This window comes from Podarcis muralis, chromosome 7 (genome assembly GCF_964188315.1).
Source record: "Podarcis muralis chromosome 7, rPodMur119.hap1.1, whole genome shotgun sequence".
NCBI classification, from domain to species: Eukaryota; Metazoa; Chordata; class Lepidosauria; order Squamata; family Lacertidae; genus Podarcis; species Podarcis muralis.
In genome coordinates, this window is record NC_135661.1 from 42,662,613 (window position 1) to 42,682,081 (window position 19,469).

The 19,469-nt window shown below is 46.0% G+C and overlaps 1 protein-coding gene across 4 annotated transcripts in view; it reads right to left on the reverse strand.

Annotated features, from left to right (window-relative positions):
* Positions 1 to 19,469, reverse strand: part of ZFPM1 (zinc finger protein, FOG family member 1) — a 131,071-nt gene that overhangs the window by 54,135 nt on the left and 57,467 nt on the right. For 3 of the 4 annotated variants that reach the window (XM_077931608.1, XM_077931607.1, XM_028739954.2), the window contains exon 2: positions 6,501 to 6,632. In XM_077931608.1, coding sequence (XP_077787734.1) covers positions 6,501 to 6,618 — 118 coding nt within the window. In that variant the 5' untranslated portion in view covers positions 6,619 to 6,632. Of the gene's footprint in view, positions 1 to 4,724; positions 4,756 to 6,500; positions 6,633 to 19,469 lie in introns of those variants that run through there. The other variant, XM_077931609.1, reaches the window with a different exon arrangement.

The window sequence follows — 19,469 nt, forward strand, 5'->3', positions numbered from 1 at the left end:
AAAGACCTAGCTCCCCCACGCAGCAAGTGGGGTGATCAGAACGTAATTGTACTGCATGGAACTGAGTCTGGTCTGTACCATTTCACGCTGTACGTGGGGATGCACATGGGTGAATACTATACCCCTTCTGTCAGGTGCTGGTGTGGTCGTTTGAGAGCAAATAGGCAAGACTCCGACCTGTCTTTTCCAGGCTTTATTATTAGTGCAAACTATTTACAGTGAAGAGCGTCGCAAGTTCATGTCTGGCTCACTTGCTAGCAGAATCTGGGAGTGGGCGGTCCTTATACCTCCTCCAGCATAACAGTTGCATGAACCCCAACCTTCTCCTCCCTTCCCTGCACCTAAACCTACTGCGTAGAATGGGCGCTGGCAAAGGGGTACTTCCCTCCCCGCCGGTTTGCTCAGGCTTGGTGTTGAGGCTCTACCTAGCATTCCCTGCTTCCACCACTTCCTCTCCACTGGAAGTGGGACTTCCCTCCTCGCCAGAGGAGGAACTGCTCTGCAAGATTTTTGGAGGTTCCCTATAACACAACTGCCCTTCCACCTCTCGCCTCTGAGCTGATAGCAGTTCCCTGACATCTTCTATCCAAAATGACACCAGCCCCTGCATACTGGAAAGGGGTCTGTCAGCAGGAAGGGATTCAAGCTTAGCTTGTCTTCTGGAGACAACTGTTTTCTAAGTGCAGGAAAGTATATCATTTTAATTATAGGAGAGCATTTGACCGTGTGAGCTGTGCTTCCCCCACCCCTCAGCTTTCAAAGACAGAAGTGGTCCAGTGAATTGTTTATCACCTCACCTAATGTCTGGGAGAATTAGACTTCAGTGAATGGGTTGGGTTCTCACCTGATGTCTAAGAACTAGGCCCAGGAATACAGTGGTACCTCACAAGACGAATGCCTCGCAAGACGAATGCCTCGCAAGACGAAAGGGTTTTTGGTTTTTTGAGTTGCTTCGCAAGACGAATTTCCCTATGGGCTTGCTTTGCAAGACGAAAACATCTTGCAAGTTTGTTTCCTTTTTCTTAAAACCGTTAATACCCAGGGTGCATTGCTTGAAGAGGTGCAGTTGCACGCGGTGTGGTAGCCTTTTTTGAGGTTTTTGAAGACTTTGGTGATTTTTGAAGCTTTTCCAAAACTTCTTTTGAAACCGTGCTTCGCAAGACGAAAAAACTCGCAGAACGAATTAATTTCGTCTTGCGAGGCACCACTGTAATAATGACATTTAATATGTTGAACTGGCTCCCAACCAAGGATAGAAAGACGTGCATAGGATGCCAGGAAACCCCACAAGGTGACAATCAACATACAGAGCTGCTTGCTAGATAATAATGAATCTGACTGCTGCAGCCCTTGCCTCATAACTCATCCTCATAACAGCCAACTCCTAACGGCCGAGGCCCCTTCAACTCCCCCAATAAAATATTTGAGCTCAGTTGATGGGCATTGCCATTCAAATAGTGTGTGTGCGTGCTGCATCTTGTGATTGTGTTGGGCGTGGCTTACCTCCTCCCCACCCCCCAATATTTTATTTAAGTTGGCACCCCTACCTGTGTATTATCTCTATATCTTCCCTGTACCTGATGTTTGAAGACAGAGCCCACAAACCAGACATACTTTGCAATATTTTATTTATTTGTGGCATTTATATCCTTTTTCTCCAAGGAGCTCAATGTGGCATACATGGTTCTCCCCCTCTTTCATTTAATCCCCACAACAACCCTGTAAGGTAGGTTAGGCTGAGAGGGAGAGGGACTGGCCCAAGGTCACCCACTGAGCTTCATGACCAAGCGGGGATTTGAACCCTGGTCTCCCAGGTCCTAGTCTGACACTCTAACCACTATGCTGCACTGGTGCTCAATACTTACTTTAAAAAACAACAACTTAATGAAGTTCTAATAATTAAAGAAGCTTGTGTTCTGTGTGAAGAAAAGGCAAAGCCTAAAATCCAAATGAATTGTGCAAATTAAAATTTATTCAAATTGAAGGCGGGGCAACAAGCAAGAATAAGGAGCTATGCAAAGTGCAAATCACTACCTCTTGCTAAGACTCACTTGGGCATATCAGGTTTTACTAGCCACTCTCAATCTATTTTCAAGCTTATTTGCAGCCAGTAAGGCCTAAAAAAAAGAGAAGAAGCCACAGCCGACATTTATACTTTGCCTTTCCATAAAATCTCCAAACAACAGTTTGAAAAAAGGTAAGAAGAAAAAGATGATATAAAATAAAAGAGCAAATAAAATCAGTATCAAGCAGTCTGAAAATAAAGATGCCGTACGGTACCATTACCTATCAAGCTGTTTCGGCACTAAAATATCAGGAGGGTCAATCACACCTTGTTATGAAGAGATTAAAAAGAACTTCCCAGAAAATGAATGCTTTTTTATAAAATAAAATAGAACAAAACAAAACAAAACAAAACAAGCCATCAGAATGAGCATGCCAATTGCTCAGGAATGCTCTCTCTCAAGTCATTCGAAGTACATAATATCAAGCCAGGCCAATTGCTCCACATCGCTCAGTACTGCCCACACTGACTGGCAGCAATTGTCCAGAGTCTCCCACACTTATAGGGAGATGCCGGGGTTTGTACCTGAGGCCTTCTGCGAGCAATGCATGAGCTCTTCCACCAATCTACGGCTATTCCCCAACCTAACACAGCCCGTGTAGAAAGGGCACATAACAGAGAGCCTTTGCTGAAGAGCTCACTGAGCTGGCAATCCCAGAACGCTCCCAGGATGCTTCACTTTAAGCTTGTGTGATACAAACATCAACCGTGACTGGATGATTTGGGGGACTCAGAGTTGCTTCCTTATTTTCCAGACCTCCCATCCGCCTTCTCCCAGCGCCAGCTGGCTGACGAAAAGAAAAAACAAAAGAAAAGAAAATTGGGTGGGGAAAGAGAACTTACTTCCTGGGCCAACTCTCCCGGTGGCAGACTCATAGCAACTTGATGACAATTATTTTCCCCATTAACTGCTGTTTGAGATCCTGCCGATAAGCCTATCTGCATAAGACAGCGGGAAAGATTAGCGGGCAGAGGGCATGTTTGCCTTTGCACCTAGGCCCCCAATAACCACCGCTAAAAAAGGCCCCACAACCATGGCCCAATCGATTGGCGCCATAAAGGGCGCCTGGGGGTGGTGACGTCACCGGCGATTGGTGATTATTAATACAGGTGATAAGGCGGGAATGGGGGGTGGGGTGGATGATTAACATCAAATAAATCAATCGCCGGGTATAAAAGTCCCATTATTTTTGGCTATAAATCAAAGTGGCTGGCATATTGATTGTTATCCATCGCGCTGAAAGCTTTTTGCTATGCGCCACAGGAGCAGCAGTTATTGCAGCCGGTGCGTTATCATGCGCTATCGCCTCCTTTTATCACGACGCGCTAGTGCCAGGTGCACTGTTCAGGCTGGAGCTTTCAGAGCTCTCTGCTCTCCCTAACCTCCCCCCCCCGCAACCCCCCACCCCTCAGCCTGAGGCTCTTGTAGAGAGCCTTAAAAATCAGATAAAGGAATCTCTTGCTTCCTTTTCTACAGACTAGCTCGGTGGGTCAAAGTCTGCCATTGCACAAAACACTTGGCTTCCCACCCACCCACAAACTGCCTCACTGCCCCTGCCCCAGGTCCCAAACATCCTGCAAGTCCCTCAGAGATGAACAGCTTCCTAATAGACATCTATGCAGTTGTGCGTGGACAATGGCAGTTATCGTGCCGGGGGGGGGGGGGTGGGAGAAGGAGAAGGAGAAGGAGAGTTTGGATTTGATATCCCTCTTTGTCACTACCCTAAGGAGTCTCAAAGCGCCTAACAATCTCCTTTCCCTTCCTCCTCCACAACACTCTATGAGGTGAGTGGGGCTGAGAGACTTCAGAGAAGTGTGACTGGGTCAAGGTCACCCAGCATGTGGAGGAGCGGGGAATCGAACCCGGTTCACCAGATTACAAGTCCACTGCTCTTAATCACTATACCACACTGGCTCAACACTCAATGTTAGATTAGATGGCCAAGGGTCACCAAATAATGCCTGACATTTATCAGGGAGATAATCAAATTATGAATATTACTATTAATGCTCCCTTGTTTTTTATTATATATAAATATATAAAGAAAACAGCTTTAGAAATTTGCTGACCCTCTGCTTAGGATCCAAGCACACCCACCATTTAAGAAGCAGAAAATGAAACCAAAACACACAACTTAGGCTCTAGGTTATGTCCCACTACCAAATGGGAACCGGTTGGCAGGAATATGAAGCAGGCCCTTTTTGCCTGTTTTTGGCCTGCGAGGAGGAAGAAGAGGACGAGCGAGCGAAGGAGGCACACATAACATCAGGGCCTACTCCAGTCGGACTGCCCCCTGTCGCCAACTTTACATGTTATATCATTTGTTTTAGTGCTTTAAAATGCCATTGGGTGCCTTGCCATATAAATTAAACAAATAAGTAAGAAAAGAAACCGGGGCGAGGGGAATGAAAAGAAAAAAGTATATAATAATCATCATATACCCATAGTTGGGTTCTATAACATCATCTTTTTTTAGGGAACCTTGTTATGGCCTAAAAGGCACAGGAGCACATTACCTGGGTAGGGTTGCCATTATATTGAAGAGCAAAAAAGAGGACACCATGGCAGCCATTCAAAGCAAACAGATGCAATTTGTCTTAAATTTTACCCCTGAAAGGAGAACATGTCCTGGATAAAGAGGACACATGGCAGCCCTACCTGGCAGAGCACACATTATGCATTGGGAGGTAGTCACCGCAGGCACTGTACTTTCAAAACACTATCATACCACTTGAAACAGTCATGGCTTCCCCCAATGAACCCCAGGAACTGTAGTTTGCCTGTTTGGTGCTGAGAGGAGACCCCTGTTTCCTTCACAGAGCTACAACTCCTAGAGTGGTTTAATGGGTTCAGGAATCTGGGAACTATAGTTCTGTGAGGGCAACAGAGGCCTCTTAACTTTAAATGTTTAGCACAGATGGGGCCTGAACACAGCCTCCAACACTGTACACACTTCATTGGGTGCCAGAAACGGTTTTTATCTGTCCAACTTTCCCCAGAAGGATGAGTTGACTCATAGGTAGTTATCGGATTTGTTTGTTTTGAAAAATGTGTTCTTAAATTCTGTTTTCAATTGTATTTTTCCTGCTGCATGCTGCTAAGCTATTTTGTAACATTCAAACATTTATACACATTTTGTTGGGTGCCACAAACTTTTCTTATTTGTCTAGCCTTCTCCAGAAGGATGAGTTGACTCATGGGCAGTTATCTGATTTCCTTTTTGAGAAATGTGTTTTTAAATTCTATTTTCAATTGTAACATTTAACCATTTATAAAATCGTCTAAAATAATAAAAATGTATTTATAGATAAATAAATGAGAGAGGAGGGGAAGGGAGGGAGGGAGGTGTAGAGAGGTAAAAGTAGTCCAATTAGATCTTGTCGACATTAACACTCAGAAGTTAATCTTGCTCTTTTCTAGGGACTTTTTCTCTCATGTAAGCACACATAGTATTACAGCCTCAATATTCCTGCTGCTTCTATGGACAAATAAGACAGTCACTATTGTTTGGGCCAACTCATGTTTCTAAAAAGCTGGGAGACAGAAGTGGTGTGTGTGTGTGTGTGTGTGTGTGTGTGTGTGTGTGTGTGTGTTTTGCATTTCTAGGTCAGCATTTACCTAGCCAGGTCTGCAGTCTTTCAAGGCGCAGTAGCAAGAAACTCAGACCTTTAATTAGATTACCAATTGCTGTGGAGAGAGAGCAGAATTTATTGATTGAAATTTGAGCCAGAGCAGGGAGCTGCTGCTGCTGCTACAGCAGCAGCATAGAGGCTATAAGAAGCAGAGCTACGAAATCCCCAGTGGAAGTCTTGCCTCTCCCACGAAGCCGTGAGCAGCCCTTAGGGTAGGCTGTTCATCTGCAGTATGAGGACAATAGTACTGACCTATCTTACAAGTCTCTTGTAAGGATTCCAAGTTAACGTGCACAACCTGCTTTGCAAATGTTACAGACCCTAAGTATGATTGCAGACAGTGGAAGAACACAGGAAGCTGCCTTACACAGAGTCATAGCCTTGGTCCATCTGGCCCAATATTGCCTGCACTGACTGGCAGCAGTTCTCCAGGATCCCCACCTCTATCTGGAGATGCTGGGGATTGAACCTGGGACCTCCTGTGTGCAAAGCACATGCTCTACCGCTGAGCCATGGCAATACCACTGAACTGCATCCTTTTCTGTTCCCATATGAGAAACAGGAGTAATAAAAGACTGCACCTCTGAGCATGGGCAGATTGCGTTTCCTTCTCTACAGAATGACCACAGCAATCCTTTCATGTATCAGAGCGGGGGGGGGGGGGCGTACCTGCAGCCTGACAGATGTTGCTGCACCACAACCCCCTTCATCCCTGACCACTGGCCCCGCTGGCTTGTAGCTGATGGGAGCTGGACCCCAACAACACCTGCAAGTTGAGGCACAGCACAAGAAAGGAACTTACTTTCGCTGCAAGGGGAGCTGGACAAATCGCCTTCCACGGAGCCTTCGCGGTCAGAAGCGCCTCCCTCCTTTTCTGAATGGCTGTGGTCCTCCAAAGGAACTTCGTCCCCTTCTTCCATCTCACCAAAGGCGCCTGCAAGAGCAAAACTAGGTCAGAAATTATGCAGGCATTCCACCAGCCCAACGTAAAAGAGACGCTCAAATAACATGCTACATTTGTTTTTTTAATGCACCAAGAACAGTGCAGTTAACGATCCACAGAGTTTGAGGTCTCCTGGCAAATCAATAGCACATTGAGAGGATATTGGCAATAAACAGCAGCCTCTTCTGTCACGTATGGGTGGATTCTGGTTGCGTGTTCGTTTGGAAAAGGAGGAGAAAAAGTTATCTCTAGAGGTATACCAGGGCGCAAGCATAAAATTGTCTAGGGATGTGGTGGGCAGAAGGCAGAATGTGTTCCCTGGGTGATTTATAGTGCATTGAGTCACAATAATTTAACAGCAGCAAGTAAATCTCTCGGCCGTGACTGCCCTTGTGCTAATTGCTTAGGGTCCATGTTGCTCACCAGGAAAACAGGAATTTTTTTCCCCAGCGCTCATAATACTAGAACTTGGGGATGGAAAATGAGATGGAGTACTGGGAGATTAAGGACACAGAAAAGCTTTGTGCTAGAATTCCCAAGATCTGTCATGGCTCAGATGTAGCATCGTCCTCATACTGATTCATCCGAAGTCTTTTTAAGCTGCCTCCACTCAAAAGGTCCCAGAGTGGAACCATGGGCAATGTAAACCAAAATCAAACATGCATAAAACAAATTACAGACTTTAATTACAAATAAAAGCAGTAGCGGCAATAGGAATTCAAATGCTCAGTATGCCTCCCCAAAACCCAAAGGTGTGACTTTGAGGGGCTGCATTATACCAAATAAAACCAGTGGTCTATCCAGTTCAGTACTGTCTACACGGACTGGCAGCAGCTTTCCAGAGTTTCAGGCAGGGAATCCTTCCCCCAGCTCTACTTGGGAGATGCTATTGGGGACTGATGCCTGCTGCGTGCATATCTGGGGCAATGGATTGGAAGAACAGGGCAGAGACCCTCCCCCAGGCTCTCCTTCGCACAGCTGCCTTAAGGGTTTTTTTTAGAGACTGGGGGTGGGGTGGGGGAGTTGTGTTCTTCCCCACCAAAATATGTGAACTACTCTCCTAAATTTGCACTTCTCCAAATATTGGGGGGAAACAAATCCAAAAAATGTGAACAAAAATGCAGTTAGTAACAAAAATAACGTACGCCAGTGCATTCTGTTAGAGGAAATTGCCTAAATAAATGTGTAGATTAAGAGAAATGTGATCCAAATTATTCATGAATTTTCAGGAGGATTCTTCTTTAAAAAAAAAAATGCAATGCAGAAAATGTGGGCAGCTGAACTAAAGACTGGGGAAATTAGAAACTGACCTTGAGAGATTTGTCCATGCCCACCTGTTCTTGGTAGTATGAAGGATGGTGGGAAGCCTCTCCCCCCACTCCCACTCCTCACCAAAAGTACATCTGGACACATCTGATAATTTTTGGGTGTACGGCTGCTTCACACCAGCAGCTGGCATGATGAACCCCCTTATTAATTGTGCACCCCATGGCCATTGCTGACACTGCCCAAACATCTGGGCCAGCCCTATTTGCCAAGAGGGCAATACAATAAGGAACGAGAGAAGCCAGCGGGTTTTCTGTGTGGTGCAAAGTCTGCCATTCTCTGGCCTCTCTCTCTCTAGCTCCGGCCTTATTCATTTGGGTGAAATAAGTTTCTGTGTGTGCGTGGGGGGGGGGGGGGGGAGAGGAGATGGAAGAGGAGGGGGTTAACTTTATCAGAACCCGAGAGCCGTGAAGGCGTGAAAGAAAAAATTAGCCTAACGATGTTTCATTTACAGCGAGAGAAACGATTTGTTAGCCGGCGATTGTTTCTGAATATTATCAGAGCCTTTTTAATTGTGCTGGAACTGAAATTAGTAGAATTAGAATAAATTGCCTTCCCTTCTCCGGCAGCCTCTTTATTCACGCTCATTGTTGTCTGCTTTGTATAGATTATGGGCCCTTTGTTCTCCCAGCGTAAATATACATGCCTAGAGTCATAGAGAGTGGCTGAGGTCTGGGGAAATGCACCGCATGCAACGCCCCCCCCCCCCGTGCCAGCCCACTTCTCCTTTGTCGTTGAAATGTTTGCCTTTTCAGGGTGAAGGCGGGTGCTGTACCCCCAGCAGCAGCACTTGCCAGCTCCCAGGAAAGGCAGACTGACCCCTGCAATGGTGTAAGACCTCTTTTCTTTTTTAGAGGCCCCCAGAAAACAATCAACACTGGGGCAGGTGTCCATTGCATTAGCGAGGCTGTATGTATGCGCCCTGAACGAGCCCGATGTGTGGCACAGCACAACCACCTGAGAAACCTAAGAGTCCATTATTATTACAGTGGTACCTCAGGTTAAGAACTTAATTCATTCCGGAGGTCCGTTCTGATACTGTACTTAACCTGAAGCACCACTTTAGCTAATGGGGCCTCCTGCTGCCACAGCAGCACGATTTCTGTTTTCACCCTGAAGCAAAGTTCTTAACCTAGGGCACTATTTCTGGGTTAGCCGAGTCTGTAACCTGAAGCGTATGTAACCTGAAGCGTATGTAACCCGAGGTACCACTGTATTTACAGGGGTACTTTGGTTTACGAACTTGATCCGTTCCGGAAGTCCGTTCTTAAACAGAGGCATGCTTTCCCATAGCAGCGAGGGACTCAATTTACAAATGGAACACCCTCAACATGTTCTGCTTCCAAGAAAAAGTTCACAAACCAAAACACCTACTTCCGGGTTTGCAGCGTTCTTAATCCAAGTTGTTCATAAACTAAGCTGTTCTTAAACTAAGGTATTATGATTAATAGGGTAATATTAATAATAAAAACAAGCTTCTAGTCCTTCTGGCCAAGGAGGCAACGTTCAAAAAATGTGCGCAATGCTTGTGGAAATCTTGGGATCCAGAAGGGTTGGCTAAAACCTCCAGACATTTTGGGGATCAGGGAAGAGAAGAAGAGGGACAGAAAGAGGAGGAAGGAGAAGAAGCTGTTGAACAGACAGAGTGTTGCTTTTATTGTTTCCCACCAGGGGATTTCAAGATGCAGGGTGGGCTATACATTTTTAAAAAAACGATTCAATAGTGTAATCCGTACTAAATATGAAAAGCTTAAGTTTTTCGGGACACATTTACTTGGACTTTACATAACTTCACTGTGGGTATCCAAATCCTAGTGGTCTTAAGCCTGTAAAATGAGCAACGGTTACGGGGGCTCCTTCCAAGAGAACCCTTCTATCTCAATTCCTGTGCCCCCACCCCTTAATTCTTAAAAAGGACACTGTGGAGCTGGAAAAGGGCGACTAAAAAGATCAAGGGTCTAGAGAGCATAAAAGGAGCCTGCTGATTCAGCATCCTGTTCTCACACCGTAGCCACCCACATGCCCATGGGAAACCCACAAGCAGGACCCGGGTTCAAGAGCATGCTCCCCTCCTGTGGTTTCCAGGAACTGGAGCTGCTTGCCTATGAAGAAAGGATGGAGGCTTCTTATACATTGAGCGAAGGGGAGGTGTGCTCTGTGGTGTGGTAAAACAGACTTGGCAAAGTTTTCTCCACCTCTCATAATATGAGAACTTAGGGCTACTGCCTAAAGTAACTGACCGGAAGGCAGTGGCGTAGCGTGGGGGGTGCAGGGGGGCCGGCCGCACCAGGTGCAACATCTGGGGGGGGGGCGCTCGCATTTGCAGCTCTCTGCCCCTACCTGGCAGGGGCGCAAATTACTTGCCTTGCCCCGGGTGCTGACAACCCACGCTACGCCACTGCCGGAAGGAGGTTCAATACAGACATAAGGAAGTCACATCACAATTGCCACCAAGACAGTTTTATCTACACCACAACCCTGCAAGGTAGGTTAGGCAGATGGTGGGGCAGGATGAGGGGAGCAAGTGGCTCAAGGATACCTAGCAAGCTTCACGGCAAACTGGTGTTTTGATCCTGGATCTCTCCAATCCGAGTCCAGCACTCTAATCCCTGTGCCATACTGCAATCTCACCAGCCACTACAATCATCTGAGGGCTCTGCGTTCAGGAGCAACTACAGGAGGGAAATCACTGCCACGCCTGCTTGTGGGCTTCCAGGAGGCATCTTGATGGCTGCTGTGGGAAACAGAGCCCTGCACCTTTGATCTAATCCAGTCGCCCGTGGGGAATGGTGATGGCTTCAGTGACTCGACTGTAATGCAGACAGGAGACGACTCCACATAAATGAGCTATTTTAGTGACTCTCTTTGCAGGGCTTGCAGACAGAGCTTCTCGGGCAGTAGGGATGGTACCCCAGGGAGAGCTGAACCCCAACCCACAAATTAAATACAGTGGTACCTCAGGTTAAGTACTTAATTCGTTCCAGAGGTCCGTTCTTAACCTGAAACTGTTCTTAACCTAAAGCACCACTTTAGCTAATGGGACCTCCTGCTGCTGCTGTGCCGCCGGAGAACGATTTCTGTTCTCATCCTGAAGCAAAGTTCTTCACCTGAAGCACTATTTCTGGGTTAGCAGAGTCTGTAACCTGAAGCGTATGTAACCTGAGGTACCACTGTATTAGCTATTGCACACATCCCCCCTCCCTCTTTTTCTCAAAAAAGGAAAATAAAAGCATACTATAGTTTTTGTGGGACGCAGGTGGCACTGTGGTCTAAACCACAGAGCCTAGGGCTTGCCGATCAGAAGGTCATAGGTTCGAATCCCTGCGACGGGATGAGCTCCCATTGTTCAGTCTCAGCTCCTGCCCACCTAGCAGTTCGAAAGCACATCAAAGTGCAAGTAGATTAATAGGTACCACTCTGGTGGGAAGGTAAACGGCGTTTCCGTGTGCTGCTCTGGTTCGCCAGAAGCAGCTTAGTCATGCTGGCCACATGACCCGGAAGCTGTCTGCAGACAAATGCCGGCTCCCTCGGCCAGTAAAGCGAGATGAGCGCTGCAACCCCAGAGTCATCTGCAACTGGACCCAACGGTCAGGGGTAGCTTTACCTTTTTATAGTTTTTGAACATATACTTTGCTCTTGCAGAACACTGATAGCCAGAAACATGCCATCAGCTTTCCCATGCCAAGCAGTGTGGGTTAACTGAGCTAGTAGATTTTTTTTTTAAAAAAAAGGCAGAAGGGAGGGGGGGGGAGGAAAAAAGAAAGAAAACTGAGGGGGGGGGGTGATGGAAGAGAAGAGAGAGAAGCCAAGGCAGCAAACAGAGCCTCATTTCTGCGGGATTGCTGGAAGCCTAGCGGAGTTATCACCTCACGCAGGCTCCCTCAGTCGGCCTGATCTGTCTATTCTTCATTAAGCAAATACGCTGAAATGGAAATGAAAACATAATAGCTATTTGATTTTCGGCGAGATATTTTGCATATTGGTTCAGTGCTGATAGTGGAATTTCATCAACTCCCTTTTTTCATGCTTTAAAACTGAATTACTGAAGGCTGGCTTTACAGAGAGAGGATGAGCCCAGAAACCCACTTACTTCCCAGATACTCCGCTTAGACGATTAACTGGGGCTCCCTCCCTCCCTCCCTCCCCCCCCCCCGCCTTTTTTGATAACAAGGAAGGATTTCTCTCTCTTCTTGAAAACTACTGTAAGGAAGAACTTGCGCAAATCTGAGATGATGCGACAAAGTTTCACTGTGCAGATACTAACTGGTTCTCGCCACCTCACTTCCATTAACAGATAAAAATAAAATACCAGGTGTGCACAGGTGTGTGTGTGTGTGTGTGTGTGTGTGTGTGTGTGTAGTTAAGCATGCAAGAGGCACACATGTAGCTCAGATCATGCCCTGCAAAAGCTCCAGCAAAATGCACTCTTACATATCTCAAGGAAGGGACCATTGCTCATGGGGGTAAAGGCACACATTTGGTGCCGGCAGGCAGGAAGACCCTGGCCAGTTCCTGGTATCTCCAGCTAAGAAGCATGTAGTCAGGTTAGTGGAAGAGACCTCTCTCCACTTGAACTCCTGGAGGGTTGCTTCCTGCCAGAGTAGACAATACTAGGATTAGTCTGGGATTGAACTGGGCCAAATCAATGAGGCACTTCACTCAATAGACCATTACATACACATATAGCCACACACACCAGAAGATCTCCTATGGATCCCAAATCCTAGTTTGGGGGGGTCTTCCTCCCCTCTCTCCACAAGCCCTGACAATCTTGGGTCTTTTGTATGAGATCTCCTGCTGCTATCAGCCAAGAAAGACTCTGCTCAGCAGATCAGATATGCTGTATGAAAGTGTTAGATCTGAAATGCTGTGTGAAAAATTATCCCCCACCCCAGGTTTTCTGAAATACAGGAATTCTGAAAAACAAGAATTCTGCAACAGACTACATGCTATTCGGATCTGCAAAGGCTTGCTTGGTTTAAATTTGCTGACCAATTTGTTTTGCTTTTTTCCCCTTCCCCCAAATAACTGAAGCAATTGTGAATTACAGTTCCTTGTAACATGAAAAGAAAAATTCATAGAATTCACAGAATAAAGGTCAGTAGGATAGTAGAGAACAAATGAGGTTTTTTAGGGATAACAGAAACAGGAAAGGAACTACACCAATTTAGGAAGTACAACGTGTGCTAACCAGAAACTCCCTTTCTCGTTTCAAAATTTAACAGAAATTACCCACGTGCTTTCATGCTTTCAATGCAAAGGAAACACATTTTTACCCTAAAAGCATGTTTTGTTTTTAAAGCTAAAGCTCAAATTTTGCATTAGAGGTTACATACAGCAGTTCCACAATAAATAGTAAGAATGTTTCCAGCTTTGTGAACGCCAGTGTCAAGTTTTTGACTTTGCCACAGTCTCTTTGTAAACTCACACAAAGGAACTTTGGATTGCCAACTCTCTTTCTTTCTCCCAAATGCACCATGAACAGAGGGAGCGACATACTAAAATGTGTGGGCTGTCCGTCAACTTGTTCAGGCTCAAGGCAGCTGAGATAATTCCCTGACAAATCCTTGAAATAGCCATTTTGAGGAGGATGTCAGGTTCATATTTAGCTCATCAGTTACCCAGTGTGTCTAATTATCACCTCTGAGAGACAGCTGGGTCCGTGTTGGACGCTTTACGGGGCTGGCAGGCAGGGATGGGAGATAGCTCACAAAGAACTTGTTGCATCTCTGCACTGGCTGGAGGTTCCCTGCGCTCAAAGAAGAGTTCCCTCACCCAGACTTCAGTTTGCACTACCACTTTCCCCCAGGAAAACCTGCAGTTTAGCACTGAACCATAACAAGAGACAATCACGTCTTCCGCAGCCATGCGTTCTAGGAATGGGAGAAGCAGGAGTGTGGACGGACCCTTAGAAGGCATCTTCAGTGTTGTTTAGCATGGATGTAGTGCCCCTTAATGCTCACAAACTCCTCAGTTACACTCACTGATCCCATCATCCCAGGCTATTTAGCCATGGTTCAGTGGTCAGGGATGATGGGAGCTGTAGTCCAGTAACTTCAGGAGGACCACATCTTCCTTCACTTTGGATTTATACATAACCACCCTTTGCTATAAGATTTCAGGGGAGCATGCAATATAAAAATATATAAGCAGTGACTTTAAAAAACCAAATGATGAAATTAAAGCAGACTTCCCCAACCTCGGCCCTCCAGATGTTTTGAGACTACAGTTCCCATCATCCCTGACCACTGGTCCTGCTTGCTAGGGATCATGGGAGTTGTAGGCCAAAAAAGATCTGGAGGGCTGAGGTTGAGGAAGCCTGACTTAAACCGTATGATCAAATAGGGGAAGTATTTACTGGTTGGTTGCAATATCATCAAGTAAATGATATATTTAGTGTAGACAAAATAAATCTTGGTTTTGAAAACAAAAAATCCAGATTTCAAACTGAATTGTCAAAGATGTATAACTTGTTGTTAGAATGGCACACAAAAGATGAAGAAATTAAAGAAGTGATGACAAAATGGGCTTTGGGTACAATATCCAGTATGAAGGTTTGAATGTTTGAAATATTGTGTTAAAAAAGAAAATTTTATATATATAAACTGATATAAACTGATGACAGCAGTTAATGAACAGCAGCAGATTTGAAGAATTTTAAAGCTTTAGATGTTTCAAAGTTCTGGGGGATTTTTTTTTAAAAGGCTTTTGCCTGGTACTGAAGAGAAAGGATCACAGGCCCCAGGAGACCCTCCCTTGGGAAGGTGCTGCACAAGGAGAAAATGCGCTCCCTTCCCATCACTGCTCTCATTGCCTCCGGCAGGGGTTCGCAGAGATGGCCTTCAGCAGATGACCTCATTGTGATTTTGGGAGCAGAAGCTCCATCAAATCAGCAAAAGATGGGCTTGCCCAATTCTACTCAACTGAGCTCCTGGCAACGCCTTGAGCTGCAGGCATCCTGGATTTACCGTTCCTGTTCTTAGTCTCTAAGCTACAGCAATGCCCATTCAGGAAAGGGATGTAACCTGTCAGCTTCACAAAATGTGTTTGTTTCATTTTGGAGTCACAAGACCATGAGAAGACCCATTCTGGATCAGATTAATGTCCACCTAGTCTACCATCCTGTTTCCCACAGTATCCTGATGCCCCTGGAAAACCCATGACCAGAGCTTTAGGGCAATAGCTTGCTCCCACAGCTGTTCCCCAGCAACCAATATTGGAGGTTTCTGGTTGTGGAGTAGTATAGCAGCCAGGTGACTACAAGGTGATTCCCACCCCCCTCCATCCTCAGTAGTCATAGTGCCAGAATGATCTTGGGTAAGCAGGTCTCCCACTGCCTCATGGAAAGATCTTCAGTTACCAGTCTTGGGAAGAGGTCTGGGATCTCCAGAGACATGAAGGCCAACAAAGCAGAAGGATTAGAGGCACTGGGGTTGAAAGGCCAGTGGTTCAGCTCCCAATGAGTTCACTGCAACCTCTCCTGGGTGTTTTTCTGCTCATTTCCCCTCACAGTCTTGTTGCAAGGTCAATGCAACAATAAAGTATTAATAGGGATTAAGCACTCCAGCTATTGCTCCATCAAGTCTGGCCTCTGTCTCTCTCTGGGTTTATCCAGATGATCTGTTAAAAGCATCCCTTTCCTGCACTGAGATTGCTCTAGCATTAATGGAGCTTACTTTTGACATGTATAGGATTGCGTTGCTGTACGAGCTGCGGTTCCAATCATTATTATAGCCGTGCAAGTCCCATTTCAAAGGCAGTAGTGCGAGGTCCAGTTCACTGATCCTGGAGGGCAGGGAAAGGAGAAGAGAGCTTCACCCCTTTCCACTTTAAAAGGCTGGGTGAAGCACCTTCCACCTCAAGGTGCCGGGGGAGGTGGGGAGAGACAGACAACAGACAAAGGAATGTAAACTTTCTTGGGGAATTGCTTGCAGAAAGCTTTTATGGTAGTTAGACTATGTATGATCTTTATTAAGCATTATTTCTGATTTGTTTCCAGGGTGGTTCTGTTATAATCAGTATACATTCTGATTTGCTTGTGGGGCATATACAAGTCTTCCTGTTCATTATTTGTTCATCCGATACTTTTCCATGCACTTCTCCATCACTTTCTCAACTGCAAAAAGTCAGTGCTTTTGTCCTGTTTTTAAAGTTGATTTGTTGTGCTAGTGTGAAAGAGCACATTACTCCTCTTTAATACTCCCTCTTTTAGCGGGAAGGTAAACGGCGTTCCGTGTGCTGCGCTGGCTTGCCAGATGCAGCTTGTCACGCTAGCCACGTGACCCGGAAGTGTCTGCGGACAGCGCTGGCTCCCGGCCTATAGAGTGAGATGAGCGCACAACCCTAGAGTCTGGCAAGACTGGCCCGTATGGGCAGGGGTACCTTTACCTTTTACCTTTAAATTTCCAGTATGCACTTGAATCCCTCCCATAGGGATTCAATAGGGAAAATAAGAACACATGAAGAGATCTGCTGGATCAGGCCAAGGGCCCATCTAGCGCAGCATCCTGTTCTTAGTGGCAAATAAGATGCCTGTGGGAAACTTGCAAGCAGGACCCAAGCAGAAGAGCGCCTTTCCCTTCTGCAGTTTCCAGCCACTGATACAGTATTCAGAACCCTGGAAGCACCCAAAGTGTCAGAGACAGACACGCAATGTGAAAGGGAGAGAGGGACTGCTTAGTTTACAGCACCTGGGTGGGTCACAGCTTTGCAGTTTGAGCAACAGCAGCCACATGGTGAGGGGGAGGGGGCAAGAGAAAGCTGTGGGGCTCATCTTTCATGACAGTGCAGACACCATCAACAGGTGCCCATCACATGTGTGACCAAATCCCAAAAAGTGCTTCCAGATTATAACAGCCCTGCTTTCTGAGGAAAGCACAGCATAGCCCCCAGGACCGGCATTACCATGTCAGATGCTAGGGAAATGTGATATGCCTGCAACAGAAGTACTCCTTTGAGATACACATCTGGACCCCATGCAATAAATAAACAGCAACAACCCCTTGTTGTGCTATAAACTGACCATCTGGCAAGGATATTCAGCTGATATTTTAACTCAACATGTGACAGTGAATGCACCAAATCTGCCTTCTCTCCCCCCCCCATGCCAAATTAAGCTCCTAGGCGTTACTGTACTCTACTCCACACACCCCAAGATATTCAATAAAATAAAGCACCATCCAATGAACAATGGCACCACATGGATAAAACGCTGCTAGAGGAACGGCATGTGAAACATTTGCTTCAGGAAGCAGAGAGACATGGGTCAGCAGAAATCACCATTAGATGAGTAATTATTTGATCATTGCACTCAAATTAAACTTCTTTCAGCGTCTGAACAATAAACCTTTTCTTGATCCTTCTCATTTATCCAGTAAATTAAAAAAACCCAACTATATCTATATCTATATATATAGAAGTTTCCCCCCGCAAGCCTTCCAAGAGAGAGACCCTGGACTATCCGAAAGTAGGCATGTAGACAAGAGCTTAGCGATAAGAAGCTGCGATAACAGCTAGAAAATAGCAACAGATTCAAACTTTCCCACCAGCCTGGAGATCAGGGGAGGCAGGGATTCGGCAGCACAACTGACAGTTTCTCTGTTCCCTCTCCCTCCCTTCCACACACCCATCAAACCCACAGAGGGAGGGAGGGGAGCCGGAGAGACAGAGAAGAGGAACAGGCTCTCTATCTGGAGAAGTGGGATACACCTGGTCCTGTGGATCAGTTTGTGTGTGAGAGAGGGACTTGCAAGAAAGGAAGGAAGCGGGGTGGGGTAGTTTGCAAAATTTCCCTTAAAGGTACATTGCCGGGGCATTCACTCCTGCAACTATTCCTGCTTTTGTAATGATGTCTTCCTCCAAGAGAACCTGCAGCTCTCTGGCAGGGGAACATAGCGAGGACAAACAGCTCTGCAGAAGCAAAGATAGCAGGATAGGATAGATACACCCACCCATAGGAGATAATACAAAAATCTCTGGGGAGGAGGTTTGTTCCCCCTGCAGTCAACTGAGGTCATTCCCACCAGACAATAGAAAAGGGTTCTCAACAGGCAGGATGCTTTACACACAGAGAGGGAGAGGCGCACTTTGAAACCCAGGAGGAGAACACAAGGCAGACAAGAGACCGCAGTGTGGTCTACAATCTGGGTCCAAATCTCTGCTCGGCCAAGTGATTTACAATGCGTGGCCTTGGGCTAGTCTTTTTCTCCCTCTGTCTGGCAAGCCGGCAAAAGACTACCAGGTATTAAAGAAAGAAACACAGGTTCCAAACCATGCTCAGCCAAAGCTCCGTGGGCTGCCTTGGGCACGGCACCACCTCAGCCTGTCCTACCTCACAGGGTTGTTATGAGGATAAAATTTGCAGATAGATAGATAGATATATAGATATAGTTGGCTGCCCTTAGAATACTAGTGTTGGCTCCTTAGAATACTAGTGGGATACAAATGCGATTTCAACACACCCAATTCATCTGTGAAATGTGAATATTAATACCTTAATTCTCAGGGCTTTTGTGAGGATAAATTGCATATCTCTGTAAATAATAAAACCCTTAGACATGATCTATAATAAGGGGGTGGGGTGGAAAAAATCCCAGCACCTATTGCTTTAACGTTTTCTCATTATAACTTTTCCACAGTCACTGCTGTTTCTGCCAGCAGCTTTTGATCTGGTTTCAGCTGCGGAGAACATAGGAAGCTGCCTCATACAGAGTCAAACCACTGCTCCATGTGGTTCACTGTTGTCTACAGTTACTGGTGGTGGCCCTCCAGGGTTTCAGGTTGGTGCTTTTCCCGGTCCTAATTGGAGATGGCATGGGAAGACTGCCCTATGAGGAAAGGTTGCAGCATTTGGGGCTGTTTAGAGAAAAGGCGAGTAAGTGGGGGAGAATGAGAGGTGTTTACAAAATAATGCAGGGCCTGGAGAAAGTGGGTAGAGGATGGGTTTTCTCCCCCTCTCATAGCACTGGAACTCGTAGGCATCCAGTGAAGCTGAATGTTGGAAGATTCAGGGCAGACAGAAGGAAGTACTTCTTCGTGCAGCACAGAGTTAAACTATGGAACTCACTCCTGCAGGAAGCAGTTATGGTCACCAACTTGGATGACTTTCAAAGACGACTGGACAAATTCATGGAGGAGAGGAATAGCAATGCAGTCTGGAAGATGGGGACAAGTTCTCTCTTCATTCTGTACCCATTTAAGGCATGGGGTGGGGGTATGGGGCTTTTAAATCTGGTTCTAGAACAAGTGTTTGGTTGCATGAACATGACAGGGACAGGTTAAAGTGAGGAAAAGCACTGATAAAAAAATTATTCACTAGAGCTCTTCTTGACCTATACCAATGTCTCCTACAGGTGGCAGATACTACATCTGAATGCTCTTCCATGCAATAATTTCTGAAATATAGAAACAAGAAATATTGCCCTAAAACATTTCCTCACCCCACCCAATTGAATGGTTTTAAACACAAACACAATCAAATTAGCACCCACCCCCACCATAGTA